Genomic DNA, 24260 nt, shown 5'->3' with positions numbered 1-24260 from the left:
ATTATAATGTATTGCAATGTACTGCTGCCACAAAACAACAAATTACAAGTCATATGCTTGGGATATTAAACCCCTGATTCTGGACATTTCTGAACTCCTGAACCTCTTTTTTTAAAAGCTATTTTCTCACCTATTTTTGCCAAGTTGTGTTTCTTATTTACATAATTCCTTCTTATTTATTTAAGTCCTTAATTTCATACTTAAGTTTGTCACGTTTAAATTAAAAATGATGTTTATCACATTATGATCATTCTTTACCAGAAGATCTTTAAAAATGAGATAACAGATTATTTCTTTATCAGTACGTGTGTGCAGATGTGAAATGTGCTGTTCACTTCTGGATCCATACCCTTATCCTCTAAGAAATTGTAGTTCTAGAAAAATTAATCCATCTGTTTATATTACTAAATCATCTATCCTGTGATGAATTCTTGTGCATTCTAATGAATTCTAATTCTATTCAATTGTAATCAATTGCTCTCTTTTTGGACTTTTTATATACTTATTGTAATTTTTAGTGCTGCAAAACAATAAGTTTCACGACAGGCGTATGTCAGTGATATTAAACCCGATTCTGATTCAAGAGCCTTTAATTTTGATTTGTCTTAATGCTTCCAAAATTTTGACATTGTTTGATACTGCACTTTTATTGACATGTGCACTGCTTTACCCTGTTGTACTTTGCAACAGGGTAAAGAGAGTTTGATGGCTCTGGGTCTGTGTTCATTAGAATTTGGAAGAATGGGGGTTGACCTCATTGAAACCTATCGAATGGTGAAAAGCCTTGAGAGAGTGGATGTGGAGAGGATGTTTTCTATGGTGGAAGAGTCTAAGACCAGAGGACACAGCCTCAGAATAGAGGGGTGTCCTTTTAGAATGGAGATGAGGAAGAATTTCTTTAGCCAGAGACTGATGAATTTGTAGAATTCTTTGCCACAGGCAGCTGTGGAGGCCAAGTTTTTATGTATATTTAAGGCAGAAGTTGATTAGTTCTTGAGTGGTCAGGGCATGAGGGGATCAGGGAGAAGGCAGGTGATTGGGGCTGAGAGGAAAAATGGATCAGCCATGATGAAAAGGTGGAATAGACTCAATGGGCCAAATGGCCTAATTCTGCTCCTGTCTCTTATGGTCATATGGTCTCTTGCTGCACTTCGCCATGCTCTGCTTTTTATCTCTGACTGTGTCACCGTTGTTTTAATTTCAAGAGTTTACGCACCTTTATGCACACACAATAGTTTTATGATTAAGTGGGGGTATGTGAATGATAGGAATGCTCTGGGAGCCATCGACATCTTGATGACCAAATGGTTTCCTGCATCATGAGGAATATAAGAAATGTAATATAACTTAAGGAACGTCACTGTTTGCTGGATCAGAAATTCCAGGCAGTTCTTCACTTCCTGCAGCATTGTAATGTCAGCAGCTTAGACTCAAGCCCAACAACTCTGATCCGAGGTTCCTTTAATTGAAGACACTGTAAATATGATTTGTTTTAAATATTAACATAAGGTCTTTAACATTCCATTGTAGTTTTGAAAATCACGGGTCGTTTGTTTATCTGTACTGTTGACTATATGAAATTTCATGGCTGTTGCTAAATACATTACAATAAAGTAGACAGGATTGGACTATATCATCGGATCTGCCTTTAGCTTGCTTACCGTCTTCTTTTGTAATACAATGGATTCTGGTTAATTGGGGCAGCTGGTTATTTGGGACAACTCTTAGGAACAAAAGCTAATGGAGAAAATAGCTGGGATTCACTTCGTTTATTTGGACACTATATGCCACTTAATTGGGAAAGGAGTCATGCCGAACAGTTTTTAATGAGCGTCAGTCGCGTGCATCCGTGTGGCCATTAGACACCACACCATGATCAGAACGATCAGTTTTTAAATAGCATCAGTTGTGTGTGCTTGTGTTCAAAAGCAATAATTTTTGTCACTGATATTTGGTGACAAATAAGCATTAAGACAATTCAGAAGTGTTTTGCTCACTGCGTTTTCAATTATTCAGATTTGGAGATACCAGAAATGACCAGGAGTGAAATGAAATGATTTCACTGCTTCAACAAATTAGGAACGATGAAGAATTTGAAGGTATAGACAATCATCATGAATATTACCTTTTGGTCCCCACTGGACACTGAGCTCTCACCTGCGGCTCTAAGTAGCTGTTTGCATGTGACAGTAGCCACACCACTTTGACAGTGGGCTAAGCCAGGTGAGGGTAGCTGGAAGATCTCATACCCTGGTGACAGAGGGATATGTATGTCCTAGTGTGTGAAGTCAGCACCAGCAGACTGGGTAGATGAGATCCAATGGGCAGGAAGGTGATTCTGCAACGTTCCGTGAAGAGCAAAGGGCACAGAAGAAGTCATGGTCGTCCCCAGTTGTGATGACTGGACCTGGACTTCCGAGATTGAGAGAGTGTAACTGCCCCAGTGCAATGGCTTTTCCACCTTAAAAAGCTCTCCTGTGCAAGTTTCCTGTCATCATCGGATACAAAAAACAAACCACCAGTAGTATTGGTAGTGTTAAACGGTAGTTTCTTCTTTTATGTCATTTTAACTATTTCCATGAAACTTGCGCTAATTGAGACCGCTCCTTAGCGGGGCCGAAATGGCCCAATGTGTCCCAATCAATTAGAATCCATTGTACTTGTGTTGTCAATCAATAGAAAATGCTACAGGTCCACAACCCCTTATCTGAAATTCTGGAAAAGCTCCGAAAACCGAAGTTTTTCTCGCCAACAGCTGACGTCACTCAGGTGTGACATGGCAGCACTAGCAGAGGCCGCCAGACGTCAGTTGTGGCTCAGCGCTCATACTGGTTACATGTGTATTTGCTGTTCGCTGATATTTTGTGTTCACTGTTGACTTTGTGTTTAATTTCACTGTGAAAATGTCAAAAAGAACTGCAGATACCCCTATGGGTAACAATGAGAAAAAGAGAAGGAAGCATCTATCATTATCTATAACACAGAAAGTGGAGTTATTGCAAAAGCTTGATTGTGGTATGTCTGTGCAGCATCTTACTGAAGAATATGGTGTTGGAACCACCACTGTATATGATTTAAAGAAACAGAAAGACAAGTTAGTGAAATTTTATAGTGACAGTGACTTTCTACATTTATTCCAATAAGTCACTTACCATGTGTTTGATTTGGTTCGTTTGAAGCTGCATATTTTTATGTTTTATTGAATGTTTTTTTTCTTGTCATTATTCCCTAAACAATACAGTATAACAACTATTTACATAGCATTTACATCGTATTAGTTGTTTTAAGTAATCTAGAGATGATTTAAAGTATACGGGAGGATGTGAGTAGGTCCGGATCTCCGCTGGGTCCTAAAGTCCACTGCACTGCGCCAAGTTAAATAAGGGTCTTGGGCATACGTGTTTTTTGGCATCCGTAGGGGGTCCCGGAATCAATAAGGAGGGATTCTGAAATCCGAAAAATTCTGAATTCTGAAATGCAACTGGCCCCAAGGATTTCGGATAAGGGATTGTGGACCTGCACTAGAAAAATTTGATAGTTGTCATTTTATTATTGGTGTAGCTAACAAAATAGGTGAATTTGCACCATAGTTTTTGCATATGTGATTTGATCTGTGCTTGTAAGCTAGCTGGCAAAATGGAAGTGCTGCTTTATGTACATGAAAGGAATAAATAGTCTTGTTTGGTGAGCAATACTGTCTCCCTGGCAGTAGGTGGCAGTCAGTGTTAGTGCTGTGGACATTGCCTGTAGGTTCTTTAAACAGATAGCAGAAAAAAATCTGTCAAAATAGAACTATCCAGTAGCAATATCTTACATGGCCCAACTTGGCATTGAAATTGTTTAGATTCAATCCCAGCCCTTGTACAAACTACGGCCTCTTTTTTTATTATTTACATTGCATGACATACATTCCATTAGGACACAGATTGAAGCAGCAGCCAAGAAGTAAATGACTCATAATAAGTTTGAAGATGTTTTTGTACCAAAATGGTTGCAACTTAGCTCAAAAGCATGATTATTTACTACCATATGGGCATTGCGCAGAGTACGTGAAGTTCTCCTTCAGCTTAAAGGTGCAATTTGACTTACACTATTATTGTCTGTTTTTAAAAAAAGTACATAATACAAAGAAAAGATATGAACTGAAAGGAAGTTTAGAAATAACCTCCAAATCCCTTAAAGGTATATACCCTAGAAGTCTTTGCCTATCAACATGGACATTGAATCTCTAATGCTCTCCCAAGTTTAAAGCTTATGTTATCCTACTTTATTATCATTTTCTGCACATCTTTAGATGTATAAATTTGTCAGTAACACAGCATCCTGTGCTACATTTAAAATATTAAGTCACATATCATTGGCATTTAACAGTTTTGCATAGAGCTCCATAACAAGATAAATCCCTCCTGATCTTTGTCATTCCCTCTAATCAGTATTTGCAAGAAATACATAATCAAAAGGAATTTCATTAGTAAACCTAAGGAAAACATTGGGAATTCTGTGAAGGATTAGTACGAAGGAAAAGGGTTTATGCTTGGATAGGCACATATGTGACCTCGTGATCGACCACATTGTGGAGAAATTTCAATACTGAAAAATCATGAAGTTGTTCTGACTACCTTGCTACTGATAATCAGTGGGAGGGAGGTGTTTATATTAATGAAGTTCAAAAGAGAAAATGCTGGAAATAGCAGGTCAGAGCTCATGGTCCCTGGTTTCTTTCCTGTCCTGCCACTAGAACTCCATTCTGCAATTTGTTGCTAGATAGTACCTGAGATGCACTTGAAATTGGATTTCTGCACTGTTGGTTATTCAGGCAGTTCTCCTCCTGAGAGCACCCAGTTGATCTTGGTCATAATCAGCCATGTAGTTTACAGGAAACAGTGTCAGCATATTTGTGGTGGCATCGTGATTAGCATGACACGATCACAGCTCAGAGCACTGGAGTTCGGAGTTCAATTCTGGAACCGTCTGCAAGGAGTTTGCACCTTTTCCCCGTGACTGCATGTGTTTCCAGATGGTCAATAGGTTATTTGGTCATTAGAAGTTGTCCCGTGCTTAGACTAGGGTTAAATAGGTGGGTTGCTGGGCTGGAATTGCCTGTTCCAAGTTGTATCTCGAAATAAATAAATATCATCTTGCCACCTCATGTCATCTCTGCTCTGCTCTGAATCAAATGTTATTCATTCATTTAACACATAACCACATAAATCTGTTAAGATAACAATACAAGAATTTTGTATATCTTTTCCAGAGTGGTTTCGTCTGATTAAAAGTGACTCATCTTGTCAGCTTGGAGAACTTTCATCCATACATATGTTGCCTCAAGATTTATTCATCCCTGGCCAGCCTCCCTTACTCTATCTGTCTCTGTTGTTACAAGTATCAACCCTCAACAATGATCAGTTCGGCACAGAGAGGATCTGTATTAACTGACAAATACCTTTATTGGTTCGGTTAATAACAAGCACGTGAATTTACAAAACTAACTGCCCAGGCACACACCCACTAGGTTTCCCTGACCCTCCATAAACAGATAAAGAATAGAAAATGTAATACCCGGGAAAGGAATCTACATTGGCCGGGCATTCCTCTTGATCCCAATGTAATCTTTACATATTTTATATGTGGTCATCTACTTCTGTGATGGTTAGTCTCCAGAAATGTTGCTCTCTGTATTCCTGAAATCCTCCACTCTTATCCTTTTCCTTATCAAATCAATCTGTTATGTTTCAATTTTGTTAGCTCAAGCTCATCTGACTGACCTGTGTTAACTTCTCATAAGATCTGGCCCAGGACTACAAGCAGTATTACTTTATGTCTCTTTCCCCACACTTGTTTCTCAAGTAACTTCCTTTGTTCTTTCCAACTCAGAACAGTTTAGGCAGGTCATCCAAATACTAGGCCCAGGCTACTTCAGATCATAGGCTGTTCTTTCTACAAACCTGCCATTTTTACATAACCGAATAAACAGTTTCCTAGACACGAGAAAATCTGCAGATGCTGGAAATTCAAGCAACACACACAAAAAATGCTGGTGAACGCAGCAGGCCAGGCAGCATCTCTAGAAAGAGGTACAGTCGACGTTTCAGGCCGGGACCCTTCGTCAGGACTAACTGAAAGAAGAAATAGTAAGAGATTTGAAAGTGGGAGGAGGAGGGGGAGATCCGAAATGATAGGAGAAGACAGGAGGGGAGGGATGGAGCCAAGAGCTGGAGAAGGGAGAGGATCATGGGATGGGAAGCCTGGGGAGAAAGAGAAGGGGGGAGGGGAGCCCGGAGGGTGGAGAGCAGGCAAGGAGTTATAGTGAGAGGGACAGAGGGAGAAAAAAGAGAGAGAGAGAAAAAAAGGGGGAAAAATAAAAAATATATTAAATAAATAAGGGATGGTGTGTGAAGGGGAGGAGGGGCATTAACGGAAGTTAGAGAAGTCAATATTCATGCCATCAAGTTGGAGGCTACCCAGATGGAATATAAGGTGTTGTTCCTCCAACCTGAGTGTGGCTTCATCTTGACAGTAGAGGAGGCCATGGACAGACATATCAGAATGGGAATGGGACGTGGAATTAAAATGTGTGGCCACTGGGATATCTTGTTTTCTCTGGCAGACGGAGCGTAGGTGTTCAGCGAAATAGTCTCCCAGCCTGCATCGGGTCTCACCAATATATAGAAGGCCGCACCGGGAGCACCGGATGCAGTATATCACCCCAGCTGACTCATAGGTGAAGTGTTGCCTCACCTGGAAGGACTGTCTGGGGCCCTGAATGGTGGTGAGGGAGGAAGTGTAAGGGCATATGTAGCACTTGTTTTGCTTACAAGGATAAGTGCCGGGAGGGAGATCGGTGGGAAGGGATAGGGGGATGAATGGACAAGGGAGTCGCATAGGGTTTAATCCCTGCGGAAAGCAGAAAGAGGGAAGGATATGGTCCCAGGTTAGCAGATCATCAACAGGAAACTTATTGTATCCACTTTCAATTGCTCTAATTAAGCCATCCCCTAGCAAGAACCAGTTCACTCAGCATTTCGCAAAATGGAGGCTGCAAGAACAATCTCACAAAATGGCAGCTGCATTCCTTTGACCACATGACAAGAATAATGATATTTTCGTTTGCCTGCTTCCACTGTCTTTATCTCATTCCTGTTTGCTGATTTGCAGATTTTATTTCTTTCTGACCAACGCTGTTGTCCATGTGTCCATTCTTAATTGTCCTTGAGGAAGTACTTTGAAATTCAATCATATTGGTAGTTCTAGACTTGCCTATAGGCCAGACTGAGTAAAGATCATGGATGTCAGGCAACAGGTGGATTTGGATGAAAATCCTGTGCAGTGGTTATCATTATTAATACCATACATTATTTCTGATTTATTTATCTACTCGAATTCAAATGAAAGTTATGTATAGAAAGCAAAATAAAGACAAAAAAAGAATTGCATGAGATTAATTTATTTTTTTACAAATTAGTTTAAAAATCTCCAATGCTAGTATAACCACATTTTTAGTGCGATGGACTAATTCTTTAAAGAAATCACCCACACTCAAATGGACAAGCTCCAAGGGTTTCTCGCCTTGTATAATGGTGATTGAAGAGGATGAACAACTTCTTCCCAGCTGTCTTGGTGATGTGGTGGGATCATGAAGCTCCTGGAGTGGAAGACTGTGCCCAACAGTTCTTCTATGCAGGAGCAAAGAGTGGGAATAAAGGTAGCCTTTTCTGGTTGACAGCCAGTGATTAGTGGTGTTCTGCTGGGGGCAGTGTTGGGAGTGTTTCTTGTGATTTGGATGATGGAATTGATGGCTTTGTGGATAGTACAAATAGAGGTGAGGGGCAGGAAGTGTTCAAGGAGCAGTGACTCTTCCTGTTTAGAAAGATTAGGAGAATGGACAAAAAAGTGGCCAATGGAATACAATGTAGGGGAGTTTATGGTCATGCGCTTTGGTAGTAGGAATAAAAGCAGAGGCTGTTTTCTTAATAGAGAGAAAATTCAGAAATCAGAAGTGTAAATAAACCTGGGAGTCTCATGCAGGATTCCCTAAAGTTTAATGTGCAGGGTGAGTCGGCAGTAAGGAAGGCAAATGCAATGTTAGCACTCATATTGAGAGGACTGGAATATAAAAGCAAGAATGTAATGCTGAGCCTTTATAAGGCATTGGTCAGATCACATTTTGAGTACTGTGAATAGTTAGGGGCTTTTTGTCTAAGAATAGATGTGCTGGCATTGGAAAGTCCAGATTAGGTTCACAAGAATGATTCTGGGAATGAATGGATTAATGTATGAGGAACTTTTGATGGCTCTGGGCCCGTACTCACTGGTGTTTAGAAGAATGAGGGGGGGATCTCATGGAAACCTATCAAATATTCAAAAGCCAAGGTCGAGTGGATGTGGAGAGGATATTTCCTATAGCGGGGAGTCTAGGACCGGAGAGTACAGTTTCAGAACAGAGATGAGGTGGAATTTCTTCATCTAGAGGGTGATGAACCTATGGAATTTATTGCCACAGATGGCTGTGGAAGCCAAGTCATTGAGTATATTTAAAGTAGAGGTTGATAGGTTCTTGATTAGCAGGGGCACGAAAGCCTACAGGGAGAAGGCAGGAGAATGGGGTTGAGAGGATAATAAATTAGGCATGATGGAATGGTGGTGCAGACTCAATGGGCAGAATGACTTAATTCTGCTCCTGTGCTTTATGGCTTTATGAGATATTGGAAGATATGAGTACCTCATAACACCTGCATGATCAAAGGGAGAACATGCAAACTCTAAAACAAAATTGTTAAAATTATATTGTGATCTATATACTCAAATTCCCAACCTCATTTCCTATTGGTGCATAATGTAAAACTGGAGACAGGAACATTAGTTTGTGTGCTGCAACTGATGATTCTGAAAGTTTGAATGTGATATCTGAGGCTGTTTCTCATTTTACTTCACAACGGAGACTACAAAGTGCTCAAGATGTGATGTTATTGGTGCGGTGGAATAACTGTACGATGGCATCAAGAAGCCCACAGGCCCTCTCAGAACAAGATGGCTCCCCCTCAAATCCATCAATGCAGGAGTAAGTAATCACATTCAGGGGCAAACAAATGGAGAGATGGGTAGAACATTACTCTGGCCTCGACTCCAGAGTGAACTCTGTCACCACCTCAGCCCTGGACGCCTTTGAGTGCCCAAGAACAATGGAAGAACTGGATGCAGAGCCGACTCTAGAGGAGCTCAGCAAGGCTATCAGCAGCTTGGCCTCAGGGAAAGATCCAGGTAATGATAGGATTCCCCAGATCTGATCAAGCACTGCATGACTATCCTAGTGTATGAACTCCTCTGTCAGTGCTGGCAGGAAGGAGCTGTACCACAGGATATGAGGGAAGCCATGATCATTACCCTCTACAGAAACCAAGGAGAGAGACGAAGGGCATCTTATCCTTTTGAGAGTTGTTGGCAAAGTTTTTGCTCGAGTTTTCTTGATCTACCTGCAGAGATTGGCTGAACATGTCTACCCGGACTCACAGAGTGGCTTCGTGAGTTGGAAGGTCAACAGTGGACATGATTTCCTCGCTCTGCCAACTGCAGGAAAAGTGCAGAGAACAAATGAAGCCCCTCTACATTGTGTTTATATTGATTTCACCAAGGCATTTGACTTGGTCAGCAGAGACGGACTCTTTCAGGTTCTCACCCAGGTAGGCTGCCTGTCAAGAGCATGATCAGATCCTTCCTCAACAACATGGAGAGGACTGTGCAGTATAACACCAGCTCTTCAGAGCATTTTGACATAAGCAGTGGCATCAAACATGTCTGTTCTCTCACCCCAGTGCTCTTCGGGATCTTCTTTGCCTCTTCTCATACATTTGTACTGCAGTAGGGGGGATCTACCTCCACACTGGATCAGACCTTGCCCGCCTCAGAGCTGAAACCAAGATGCACGAGGCTATGATCAGAAACATACTGTTTGCTGATGATGCAGCAGTCACAACCCCAGAGCTTGATAGATTGCTGCTCTCACGCCTGCAAGGAATTTTGAATGACACTTAGACTGAGAAAGACAAATGTCTTGGGACAAGACGTGGAGGCACCAACAGTCATTACCGCTGATAACTACCAACTGGATGTTGTACATCAGTTCATGCACCTGAAGTCCGTCATCAGCGACAACCTCTCCATGGACACATAAATCGACAAGCACATCAGGAAGGCTGCAACAGCTCTTGTCTGCCTCAACACATAAGTACAAAAGAACTCCATCAAACAAAGTCTCAAAATCTCAATCAAAACAAAGATGGCAGTGTACAGTGTTTGTGTCACAAGCACACTGCTGTATGGCAGTGAGACAAGGACACCTTACGCTAACTAAGAAAGAATACTCAACATCTTCCATGTAAGGTACCTTTGTTGCATCTTGAACGTCTCCTGGAGAGACAGAGCACCCAATGCTGAGGTTCCCTCTCGTGCTGGCCTCCCCAGCGTGTACGCACTGCTCAGGCAGTGTAGATTGCACTGGCTGGGCCATGTCTGTTTCATTCAGGATGGCTACAGTGAGCTGGCTTCAGGCAAGAGAACCGCTGGCCGCTCGCATCTACACTACAAGGATGTCTGCATAAAGGCACTGGACATTAACTTCGAGTCCTGGGAGGAACTTGTAGCTGATTGCACCAGCTGGAGAAACACCCTGAAACAATACCTTATGTCAGTTAAAGAAAAATTCCTGAAAGCAGCAGAAATCAAATGGGAGAATAGAAAGCTCCAGCACAGCTTAGACACTTATAGATGTGACCTTTGCAACTTAAACTGCCATTCCTCATCCTCAACGTAGACTACTAGGATGCAACATCCATGGTCGACCTTGACCAATGGAGGGCCACCAGATGGAATAACTGTCTCATAGATTGCATCAGATGTTTAGGTTGTAATTTTATTGCTATAGAATAAAAAAAACAAAGCCTGGTCAGACCTGCTTATGTTTGCAATTCATCACTGAAAGATCGACATTTCCTGAGAGTAGAAGGAAAAACCCATACTAACTTTTTTATGCTGATGTTTACTGTTTCATATGCAGATTCCAGGGAATTTTTGATAAATATATTAACTGTATTTGCAGTGTAATTACAACTTAGCATTCTAATTCTTTAAAAACATGAGTATCTAAACTGCAGAAGTAGATTCATTTGCCCATGGGGTCTGTGCCAACACCCAATGTCTAATCCATTCTTGGTTTCAGCACCACTTTTCTGATATGTTCCCATACTCTTCAACTCCATTGTAGCTTTGGTATCTAACAGTGTTTGCCTTGAACCTTAACTCTGCACAACTCATCAAAAAAGCATTTTCCAAAGATCCATGACCCTTTGAGAAATGAACTTCTTCTTTGTTACTATCTGAAATGGGTGCTATCAATTCTGAAATTGGAGTCTTTAGTCCTCTGGTTCTAGATAACGACACAAGGGGAAATATTCTCTCAGCATTCAACCTGTCAGTTCCTCTCACTCCTGTCTTTCAATAAGGTCACTCTTCATTCTTCTAAACCTAACTGGGCCTAAGCTGTGTAAATTTTCATGTGTTAACCTTTCCATCCTACAAATCGTCCCAGTGAACATTCTCTACACAGCTCCCAATACGACTACAACATTCGTAAAATATGTAGACTGAAACTGTATAAGTTACTTCAGGTGTGGTGTTACAGTATTCTAGAAAACTAAATCAAAACTTAAATACTGTACAAGAATTTCTGCAGCTGCTGGAAATTCAAAGCAATGCACATGAGATGCTGGGGGAACTCAGCAGGCCAGGCAGTATCCATGGAAATGAACACACAGTCGACGTTTTGAGCTGAGACACTTCTTCAGGACTGGAAAGGAAGGGGGAGACACCAGAATAAAAAGGTGGAGGTTGGGGAAGGAGGATAGCTAGAAGGCGGGTGGAAAGGTAAAGGGCTGGAGAGGAAGGAATCTGATAGGAGAGGAGAGTCAACCTTAGAGGAACATAGAACATAGAATAGTACAGCATATTACAGGCCCTTCGGCCCACTATGTTGTGCCGACCCTCAAACCCTGCCTCCCATATAAGCCCTCACCTTAAATTTTTCCATATACCTGTCTAGTAGTCTCTTAAACTTCACTAGTGTATCTGCCTCCACCACTGACTCAGGCAGTGCATTCCACGCACCAACCACTCCCTGAGTAAAAAACCTTCCTCTAATATCCCCCTTGAACTTCCCACACCTTACATTAAACCCATGTCCTCTTGTATTGAGCAGTGGTGCCCTGGGGAAGAGGCGCTGGCTATCCACTCTATCTATTCCTCTTATTATCTTGTACACCTCTATCATGTCTCCTGTCATCCTCCTTCTCTCCAAAGAGTAAAGCCCTAGCTCCCTTAATCTCTGATTACAACGCATACTCTCTAAACCAGGCAGCATCCTGGTAAATCTCCTCTGTACCCTTTCCAATGCTTCCACATCCTTCCTATAGTGAGGCGACCAGAACGGGATACAGTACTCCAAGTGTGGCCTAACCAGAGTTTTATAGAGCTGCATCATTACATCGCGACTCTTAAAACTCTGTCCCTCGACTTATGAAAGCTAACACCCCATAAGCTTTCTTAACTACCCTATCCACCTTTGAGGCAACTTTCAGGGATCTGTGGACATGTACCCCCAGATCCCTCTGCTCCTCCACACTACCAAGTATCCTGCCATTTACTTTGTACTCTGCCTTGGAGTTTGTCCTTCTAAAGTGTACCACCTCACACTTCTCCGGGTTGAACTCCATCTGCCACTTCTCAGCCCACTTCTGCACCCTATCAATGTCTCTCTGTAATCGTTGACAATCCCCTACACTATCTACAACACCACCAACCTTTGTGTCGTCTGCAAACTTGCCAACCCACCCTTCTACCCCCACATCCAGGTCGTTAATAAAAATCACAAAAAGTAGAGGTCCCAGAACAGATTCTTGTGGGACACCACTAGTCACAATCCTCCAATCTGAATGTACTCTCTCCACCACGACCCTCTGCCTTCTGCAGGCAAGCCAATTCTGAATCCACCTGGCCAAACTTCCCTGGACCCCATGCCTTCTGACTTTCTGAATAAGCCTACCGTGTGGAACCTTGTCAAATGCCTTACTAAAATCCATATAGATCACATCCACTGCACTACCCTCATCTATATGCCTGGTCACCTCTTCAAAGAACTCTATCAGGCTTGTTAGACATGATCTGCCCTCCACAAAGCCATGCTGACGGTCCCTGATCAGACCATGGTTCTCTAAATGCCCAGAGATCCTACCTCTGAGAATCTTTTCCAACAGCTTTCCCACCACTGGTCTATAATTACCCGGACTATCCCTACTACCTTTTTTGAACAAGCGGGCAACATTCGCCTCCCTCCAATCCTCCGGTACCATTCCTGTGGACAACAAGGACATAAAGATCCCAGCTAGAGGCTCAGCAATCTCTTCCCTCGCCTCGTGGAGCAGCCTGGGGAATATTCCGTCAGGCCCCAGAGACTTATCCGTCCTAATGTATTTTAACAACTCCAACACCTCCTCTTCCTTAATATCAACATGCTCCAGAACATCAACCTCACTCATATTGTCCTCACCATCATCAGGTTCCCTCTCATTAGTGTATACCGAAGAGAAGTATTCATTGAGGACCTTGCTCACTTCCACAGCCTCCAGGCACATCTTCCCACCTTTATCTCTAATCGGTCCTACCTTCACTTCTGTCATCCTTTTTTTCTTCACATAATCGAAGAATGCCTTGGGGTTTTCCTTTATCCTACTCGCCAAGGCCTTCTCATGCCCCCTTCTTGCTCTTCTCAGCCCCTTCTTAAGCTCCTTTCTTGCTTCCCTATATTCCTCAATAGACCCATCTGATCCTTGCTTCCTAAACCTCATGTATGCTGCCTTCTTCTACCTGACTAGACTTTCCACCTCACTTGTCATCCATGGTTCCTTCACCCTACCATTCTTTATCTTTCTCACCGGGACAAATTTATCCCTAACATCCTGCAAGGGATCTCTAAACATCGACCACATGTCCATAGTACATTTCCCTGCAAAAACATCATCCCAATTCACACTTGCAAGTTCTAGCCTTATAGCCTCATAATTTGCCCTTCCCCAATTAAAAATTTTCCTGTCCTCTCTGACTCTGACCTTTTCCATGATAATGCTAAAGGCCAGGGAGCGGTGGTCACTGTCCCCCAGATGTTCACCCATTGAGAGATCTGTGACCTGACCCGGTTCATTACCTAGTATGAGATCTAGTATGGCATTCCCCTAGTCGGCCTGTCCACATACTGTGACAGGAATCCATCACAGAAAGGCACGAAGAGGAAATGATAGGCAGGTGAGAAGAGGTAAGAGGCCAGAGTGGGGAAGGAAGTACATGAAATTGATATTCATGCCATCAAGTTGGAGGCTACTGAGAAACTTTTCCATTATGCCTCATCCATTTTGCTATTCTGCCAATCTTTCTAATTACTCGCATTTATTTGCTAATTCATTGAATTTTATCTATTAGGACCCCAGGATCTCGTATCATTACTTTGTGGTCAACTTCACTTAAATGATAATTTGTTCTTTAATTCTTCACTTTAAACTGAATAACTTTGCTTTTTCCCACATTACACTCCATCTGCTACTTCTTGCTCACTCATTCAATCTCACTCAAAAACATTTGGAAGGTCGTTTGTTCAGATTGCCCTGTATACCTATGCCATGTTCAATATTGTGAAAGTAAAACACCAGTTCCTCATGCATTTACTGAAATGGTTTTACTTACCTTTAATTTCCTTCTCTTTCCTCCTCCTCTGCAGAACAAGAACAACCAGGTTTATCCAGTGATAGTGATGCCTTGTCACTGACAGTGGATGTGGATTCTCTCACTGAATGTGATGATGGAATGGCATCAAATAGAAAATCTCCAAGCGGATATAGAAGACTTAGAGGGTCCCCTGAACCTACTGCAAGGCATGGGACCGCTTCTCATCAGGACACAAGAAAAGATGGAGCAGGAGGAAGCAAAGTCTTGTGGTCGCAACCATTTGGAAGTTTGAAGCACAGAACTGGGAGAGGTGACTACTTGGTAAAGGCAGGAGAGCAGATACAGCTGGCATTGCAAAAGGAAGCAGAACAGGATTATGAAAGTGCCTTCAAATTCTACCAGATTGGAGTTGATTTGTTGCTTCAAGGAGTTCAAGGTGAGTCTGAGCTGGAAAGAACATCTGTGCTTGGGAGCTTGCATACACCAGCATAATCTTCCCTTGTTGCACCTTTGACGTTAAAATTTCTAGGCCTGTACATTTGAAATTCCTAAGCATATTGGACCTAATGCTGCGTATGAGCTGGGTTGAAGACAAAATTTGATTTCAAAATGAAGTAGAAATTAGTAGCTTTATGACTGAAATATTGTTTAAGGTGCATTTTGTTTTTAGGTTCTGTGGTAGTGTAGGAGGATTTTTGAATGGTCCATGAACTCAAACACCATCTCATCATTCTTTTTCACTATTTATTTGTTTTAGTAATTTATAGTAATTATATATAGTAATTTATAGTAATTATATGATGAAAAACAACCGATTTCATAACGTGAGTCAGTGATAATAAATTTTAATCTGAAATCTGAGCCCGTTTCTACTGGACACTAATCCTAGAGTTTAGAATCAAGTGGATGGTGGACTTAGACTACAATAATATTGCTTTGGATTTGCTGAAGATAGGTACCACTGGAGTCTGAAGGGATTCTTTCACCTATTTCCAGAATGATGGAGGATTCTGATTTTGGCAGAAGGAAGGATTAAGCTTTGCCATGGGCATCAGCTGAGGATGTTTCAGTTTTTGGCAGACTGCTGATGTCCCTCAGCAGAGGATAGATAACAGGTCTTGACTCTGAGGACTTGCTTGATGAGGAGGAAAAACTCCAAGAGTGATTGCAATGGGCTATTATTTTCTGAGAGACATTCAAAATGCTAATTATGCATGCTTATTGTTTCTGACAGAGACAATTTGTCAGGTATGACAAATTGAGTGAGGTGAGGCTTTGCCCAATCTAATATTGTCTCCTTTCTTCCATGTGTAAATACTGACATGCAGACAAATACAATTTTGGAATTGGCCATTTATTTTCTTCACACTCTTGAACTTAGAGCAGATTTTTTGTTGTTGCAGGAAATCCCGTCAGGCCACGGTGATATCTTTGCATTTATGAATATAGTGACGCAAAAAGCTGTAAAATGTTACAAGACTCATGCTCATCTCATTAATGAGAAGCTACAAGTCACACCTTGAAAACAGTACTTGTTCTGTACATATCTGCATGGTTTTCCACCTAGGCAGTATTTATGGAATTGCTTTTTGTTGTCACATGTACCAAGGTACAGTGAAAAGCTTGTCTTGCACATTGTTCACACAGATCAAGCCATTATGCAGTGCATAGAGATGATACAAGTAAAACAATAATAGAATGCAGAATAAAGGGTTACAGCTACAGAGAATGTGCAGTGCGGGTAAGTATTAAGGTACAAGCAAATAACCAGGTAGTTTGAGAGTTCAAGAGTCCACCTTAGAGTACCAGGAAATCATTCAATAATCTTATAGCAGGGGAGAAGCTGTCATGTTTTCAGGCTTCTGCCCAATAGGAGAGAGGATGTCCAGAGTGGGCGGGGTTTTCAACTATGTTGGCTGCTTTCCCAAATCAGAAAGGAATGAAGACAAAGTCCATGGAGAGGAGGCTGGTTTCTGTGATGTGTTGAGCTGTGTCCACAACTCCTGAAACTGGAATTAGGTTATTATTGTCACATGTACTGAGGGACAGTGATTAGCTTGTCGTGCAGACTGATTGAAGCTGGATTCTGGTGCATTTAGTACTGAATTTCAAAGAAGGTTGTTGCTATTTTTGATAAGGTTCGCATAACAGTTACAGCGTAGAATGAAGCTGTTCATCCCATTCAGAGTTCTATTGCACCCAGTGAACATAGCTTTAAGTTAGTTAACATTGGGACATAGGAGATTTAGAAGGAATCTGGTGGGGAGGAATACTGTTTATTTAACATGGGATGGTTGGCGTCTGCACTACACTGCCTAAAAGCATCTAGGCAAATGCTTGAATTAGGTACAGTACAAAGTAAAGAAGACAACAGAGCCAATGTATGAAATTTGGAATAGTGTAAGGGGGTTCCAGAGTTGACATCAACACAGTGGGTCGAAGGGCCTGTTTTGATACTATATGTCTGATTCAGTGGCGGACACCAAGCTTCAGTTTAGTGCACTGCTCAGGTTAAATGAATATTTTGAGAAGATAGAATTGGTCTAGCTCACAAATTCATAGCACATCTCACACTCTTAGAGCTATAACTCACAAGCATTATTTTCTGAATATTTGAATTAATGTATTTGGCAGTAACAATGGGTCTTCAGGCAGACATGGTCAGTGTTAATTATAGCTGTCAAAGTAAAGGTTATTTTTCAATACAGACAGAAACGTTGTAAAATTCAAAACCACTTTTAACGTAAGCACAACTTCCAAGACGTTTTATATGAGTGAAGGGAAAATAGCACTGGCTTGTGGTGAGAGAAAAGGAAAAGAAGTCCAAAGATGAGACTGGGTACATTTTGAGTGGCTTGTGCTGTTTTGTGCAGGGGAGGGAGGGTGGCTTGGGGATTGTTGTTCTGGCAGGGGTTTTGGGGGGGGGGGTTGATGATCGGGATGCCATTCTTTTTTGTGCAGGGGTGGGTTTGATGTTTCTCTTTGAACGACTTTCATATTCTTTCTTTGTTTTGTAGCTATCTGGAAAAGATGAATTTCAGTGTTGTATATGGATACAGGCTTTGATAATAAATAAACCTTTGAACACAGTGTGAATAGGTTAGAGTTGGAGAACTACAAGAGAACTTTCAAAGTTGGGAATCACATAGCTAAAGACTTTTCAAATATGGTGGAGGGCAATGCAGAGTATGTTTAAGAAACTGTTGGGATTTTGTTATACAGTATGTTTTCTGCATCATTATTTCCTTTGGATTTTTTTCTCACTTGTTGAATAAATTTGCTGTGCAGTAGTGCAACAATGCGAACAGTGTTTTACAGTATATAAGTAAGCCCAGTGGTTGTGTACACACTCTCTTAGATATCCCGATCTTTAATGGGCCTGTTCATAGAATCAAAGATTTATTAGTTGCAGTTAATGCCTTTCCATATGTGAAAGAAAAATGTGACTGGGTACTTTAATTTCACTTGCAAATAGAATATCTGATTGTAACTCTTTAAAATTGATTTAAATATGCTATTTGCAGAAATGATCTTACTCTACATGTAAATTAACTAAGTGAGTCAATTTTAGCAGGAGCACCAGGAGTACAGTACTTTACAGAAAATGTTTTTCAATTAATGGACTAATTGTAATCATTATTATAACTGCTTGGAAGTAAAAGGAACACTTTCATAGAATTTGCTGGAGCTTTTTGTGATTTGATGTGTAGTAATGACAGAGGGAAACATTGTGGTGTGCACTTTATGAAATTTGAGTTGCAAGAGAACTACATTGGTTGAACCATGGCAAGTTATGTCTGCCCTCTTTTTGTACTGAATATGCAGAAAATCACTACTTGTGCACTACCAAACATTAAGCTACAGTATCATCATTTAGAAGAAAACAGCTATAATTATGATCGCATGCATGGGCTTAGTATTAAATGTGTTAATTTGGTATGACACGTTAATTACCTGCTTCTCCAGATGTTTAGAGTATTGTTGTGAACGCAGTTTACAAAATAATTGCAGTAAAGTTGAATGAAAATAAAATAAGCGAGTGGTTTCTTGCCTTAATATTTTCATTCAAGTGAAACTGTATGAGTCGCAGCTGCAGCAACGTTAATGCAAGTGAACGGTTACAGAAACAACAAAGGTTGCCATTAGGAGGCCTTTGTCCAAATCTATTTCCAGCTGATTTTCTCCTGTCATACATCTGCTTTAATCCTACCATCATTGCTACTCCCTGATACAATTTCAAAGACTTTGTTTCTGCTCTGATTCTGTTTTCTGCAAAATACTAGGTTTGTTGGGGATAAAAACAGCAACATTTGGAACCAATACATGTTTATTTTGGTTTGTAAAATAAATTACAACCTGCATGCCTACTCTGTAAGATCTGTATGCTATTAAGTTTCCTATTTTATGGAATGAAAAGTTGATATAGATCTTCCTAAAATATTTATAGCTCTTATAGTTCAATGTGCAAGTTAGCTATATAGGTATTCAGTGGGTATCCTGATTGTATGTTTGACTGTGAAGTGAATTCAAGCAAACTGAGCTTGGCCTGTGTTCAACTTCAGAAGTGATCACTGAATATGGTTTGGAGTAGATACTCAAGCTGAATTCCTTCTATTCCTTGTGGGGCTTGAAGGCTAAATTCGATTCCTAGCTGAGAATTGTATCTGTGGCCTTTGATGTAGATGACATTACGTTTCCGATAAGATGATGGCTCACAGTGACCTCTCCGGGTCCAACCAGTAGCACAATTGTTCATCCTCTGTGACACTGCTGGGTACCAAGAACATTAAGTACTGCAGGTCTACCACAGCTTTGACTTGCTAGATAGCAGTGGAGCTTCATGGCATAGGCTTGCTGAGTACCATGTCATCATCTGTACAGCCACTCAGGAAAGAAGGCGTTGGACGCAGTGCGCGTTCCACCACATATAGCAAACAATTGTTTTGGTTGTTTTTCTTGTGATCACAAGTCTCTTTTGGACATTGGTAAGGTAGAATACTACAGGCTGGGTTCACTGGCGAGACTAGCTGCTGGGAGCTGCTTGGCCTTGGTTGTTGCATGGACCAGGCCCTCATGCCACGGTGTCGCCTGTTGCAGCCGCCCAGGGGAGGAGACACCAGAGGCGGTGTGGGAGAGAGCGTGCTGGATTGGGGCTGGCACTCCCATTGGTGCTGCCCTCTAGTGTTTGCTTGGTAGAAGACAAGATGGATTGAATTCTTTTATGGCTGCACTCGTGTGCAGATGCTGATGCTGCTCATGTTCTAGACTCCAATAAGAAAATCAGCGGATAGTGCCTTGGATCTACGGCGTGCTTGTTCTTACAGAAACATGACTCCAGGACAACATCGCGTGCATCATTGATCTTCAGGCCATGACACTCAAAGACTTGGGCTAATATTAATATTATTTCTTTTGTGCTGTCTTGACTATACGTGCTATGTGTGCCTGTATGTACTGTGTTTTGCACCTTGGCCCCAAAGAATGCTGTTTCACTTAGCTGTTACATGTGTACGGTTGAATGACAATTAAACTTGAACTTAAACGTGAACTTACATGATGTGGCACCGTGTTCCAAGCCAGAAGCCGGTGGTGCCTTGAACACTCTGTCAGCAAACACAGCATAGGCAAACAATTTGTTTGTTTGAATATACTAAGGCACTTGATCCTGCTGATTTTCTTATTGGAGTCTATATGAGCTGCACCAGCACCTGCACACTAGGTCATTGCACCTGTGACCTTGCCTGGTATTCACTTTCTGAAATGTAAGTAAACCATTCCACAGATTGGCTGTTTTAAGTGCATTATGAGTGATGGGCATTTATTCCCAGGGATTTTAAACTTTTTTTGGGTAAATACTTTAAATAAATTTATTTGCTTCACTAATGACCATGCAAGTGAGCAAAGTCTGTTCTGCATTCACCCTATCTATACCCTTCATACTTTTGTATGCCTCTATAAGTTCTCCTCAATTTCTCCTGTGTTCCAGGAAATGAAATCCTAACCTATTCAATCTTTCCTTATCATTTTGGTCCTCAAATCCCAGCAACATCTTAGTAAATTTTCACTGCACTCTATCAATCTTATTAATATCTTTCTTGTAGGTGGGTGATTAGAACTGGATGCTATACTCTAAATATGGCCTCAGTAACGTCTTGAACAACTTCAACATAACATCCTAAACTCCTGTAGTTAGTGCCCAGATTCATGAAGGCCATTGTGCTAAAAGCTTTTTTTTCCGCAAAATCTTTACCAGTAGGGTGGTGGGTGGAGATATGTCTCTACCAAAGGAAGCAGAAGGAACTTCTTCCCTCCACAGGCCTGCAGGTCATCCTTTGACAAGGTGTAGTACCTGCTTTTTGTGGACAGGACATATCTGGATAATCTTTGAGTAGATGTACTATAAGTACTGTAACAGCTTTGTTTGAGAAGAATAGCTAGATCGGAAGTGCAGGTCTATAGGCTTGGCTGCATCCAGTGCTCTAAGATGTTTCTTGATCATTATGTGGAGCAAATTAAATTGATTAAAGATGGGGTTCTGTGATTCTTGGGAGGAAGCAAAGATGGAGCATTCACTGAGCTTGTCTGTTTGAATAAAGTTGCAAAACTTTGACAAACTTTTATAGATTTGTAGTGGAGAGTATATTGATTAGCTGTATCACAGCCTAGTATGGATACACCAATGCCCTCGAATGGAAACTCCTACAAAAAGTAGTGGATACAGACCAGTCCATCACGGTAAGGTATTCCCAACCATTGAGCAAATTTACGGAAACACTGTCACAGGAAGGCAGCATCCATCATCAGGGACCCCACTACCACCACCCAGGACATGCTGTCTTCTCACTGCTGCCATCAGGAAGAAGGTACAGGAGCCTCGAGACTCACACCACCAGGTCCGGGAACAGTCACTACCCCTCAACCATCAGGCTCTTGAACCAAAGTGGATTATTTCACTTAACTTCATGTGCCCCATCATTGAAATGTTCCCACAAGCTATGGACTCACTTTCAAAGACTCTTATCTCATATTTTTGATGTTTACTGCTTATTTATTCATTATCATTATTATTTCTTCTTTTTGTATTTGTCCAGTTTGTTGTCTCTGCACTCTGGTTGAATGCTCTAGTTGGGTGGTCTTTCATCAACTCTGTTATTGTTATCTTTCTATAGATTTATTGAGTATGTCCACAAGAAAACAAACCCCAGTGTTATATATGGTGATGTATATGGACTTTGATAATAAATTAACTGTGAACTTTGAAATGCGTTAGCCTTGGATTTGGCCTGCCATAATTGAGAATGCCAATGTTTTTAGCCTTCCCTTCAGTTAACTACTTAATTGTCTAGCTCTCATCATTTGAGTTTAGATATGGCAGAACTACAGAGCTGTTGTGTAATGGGATTCCTGTGTCTGTTGCATGCTGTGTTGGCAGGTTTGCAATGGATGTAGTTTTGTATTATGGCTGCATAAAGTTAGCATCTGATTTTTTTTTAATTGCTCCTTTTGGTGTGCTCTTCTTCACTTAAGTGAATTTGATCTCTCGATTTAAGTATAATGATAGTGAAGGATATGCTAAGACAGGAGGATTATTGATTTTGGTTGGGCACATTTCTGTTTCTGGTGAAAGTCCATAGTAGCTCAGGTGTTAGGGTTCCAAAACTGTTCTGTGTCTGTTGCATTTAGTATAATCCTAATGTCACACAATACAATGGAGGATGTTTTCATGGTGAATGTCAAACTTTGTCTTGAAAGGCTATACAACAGTCATGCTTTAACAAGTGAATAGTGGACAAGTGTGTGAAACAAGCAGATCAGTGAGCTTGACATGTTTGCTCACAACCTGCTGCAGACTCAGTGCAACAGAAATGCCTTTTGGGGATTGGTCATTGGTGGTTGTACTAAGTTGCTCTGGGTTATGAACGTTGAAATCCCCTGCCAGAGAACCTGCTATTTTCAGGGCTACTTCCAAGTATTGTTCCAATATGCAGAAGCACTGTCTCATTAGTTGAGGGAAGCTTGTAGATAGTAAGCTGGAGACTTTCCTCGCCCATTTTTGTTCTAGTGCCATGAAATTTCATGGGGTCTGGAGTCAATATTGGGGGTTTCAAGGGCAAACTTTGGCACCTAAGAGCAAAAATGTGATGTTGAGGCTTTATAAGGAATTGGTCAGACAAACTTGGGAGTATGGTGAGCAGTTTTGGATCCCTTATCTAAGAAAAGATGTGTTGGCACTGGAGAGGGTTCAGGGAATGATTCTGGGAAGGAAAGAATTGACAGACAAGGAGTATTTGATGCTTCTGGGCCTGTATTTGCTGGATTTTAAAAGAATGAGGGGGGGATCTCATTGACACCTATCGAACATTGAAAAGCCTATAGAATGGATGTAGAGAGGATGTTCCCTATAGTGGGTGAGTCTTGAACCAAAGGACACAGCATCAGAATAGAAGAAAGTCTGTTTAGAACTGAGGTGAGGAGGAATTTCTTTAGCCAGAAGATGGTGAATCTGTGGAATTCATTGCCACAGACAGCTGCGCAGGCCAAGTCATTGGGTGTATTTAAGGCAGAGGCTGGTAAGTTCTTGATTAATCAGTGTGTCAAAAGTTACTGGGAGAAGGCAAGAGGATGAGGTTGAAAGGAATAATAAATCAGTATGATAGAATGGCAGAGCAGACTTGATGGGCTGAATGGACTAATTCTGCTCTTATGTCTTGTAGTCCATGGTCTTACCTGTATGTTGAGATGTGTCACTGTTGTTGGGACAGTTCTGCTGGTGGACGGGAAGCATGAAGAATTCATATATGTAGAAGAATCCATCTGTTGTGCGCAAGTTATTGGCATGAAATAATAAATGGGTTAATAAATGGAGGATCCTCCAAATAATCGTTCAAACTATTAACACCCTTCAGATATCATATGTTCCATCAATTTCCTTTTTTAGTTATAAGTTTATAGCAAACAACACTGAATTCATTTATCGATTTAAGGGAAGCCAAGTTACTGAATATGTACAGGTAACGAGAAGGTTTTCTTTTGGGATTTAAATATTATTTATTTGTTTTATATGTGGTTTTCAAAATTATTGATTACTTTCTCTTTTTCAATTGATTTTTTGGCTGGTATATTTGTTGTAAACAGATTTGTTGTAAACCCTGTTTTGTGTCTAATGTAATATTAGCAATTATTCCCCTGAAGCTTGCTTTCTGAGTCACTATTTCTGGTCAGCAATTCAACACTTTACAATATTTGTAAAATATTAATTTTTGGTAGAGTCTCTAGACTATGTTTTTAACTGTATTTCTGCACTTTCCCCAAGCATCTGACTAGGCTAGAACCAGGACAAAAATTGCTAACAATCTTAAATTACTTCAGATTTATTTTAAGTTAAATTGTTTTTGGAAGTATTTAAAAAATATGACTAGCTTACAATAATAAGAATAAGAAGACACTCTTGATCTCCTTGAGTTTAAAATTCAATGAGATCGTGATTGACTCCATAT

At 41.0% G+C, this 24260-nt stretch overlaps 1 protein-coding gene across 2 annotated transcripts in view; it reads left to right on the top strand.

The window, feature by feature from the left end:
- rps6kc1 (ribosomal protein S6 kinase polypeptide 1) overlaps window positions 1-24260 on the top strand; it is a 176498-nt gene that overhangs the window by 69296 nt on the left and 82942 nt on the right. The window contains exon 7 of one of the 2 annotated variants that reach the window (XM_063055797.1): window positions 14816-15199. The exons of the other annotated variant lie outside the window; for it this stretch is intronic. Within the exon in view, the coding sequence (XP_062911867.1) occupies window positions 14816-15199 (384 nt within the window). The remainder of the gene's footprint in view (window positions 1-14815; window positions 15200-24260) is intronic. 2 annotated transcript variants of the gene reach the window in all.

The sequence above is a fragment of the Mobula hypostoma genome, chromosome 8 (genome assembly GCF_963921235.1).
Source record: "Mobula hypostoma chromosome 8, sMobHyp1.1, whole genome shotgun sequence".
Classification (NCBI taxonomy): Eukaryota; Metazoa; Chordata; class Chondrichthyes; order Myliobatiformes; family Myliobatidae; genus Mobula; species Mobula hypostoma.
Note: the sequence above shows the minus strand (reverse complement) of the source record. Positions and strands in the feature narration are given on the sequence as shown.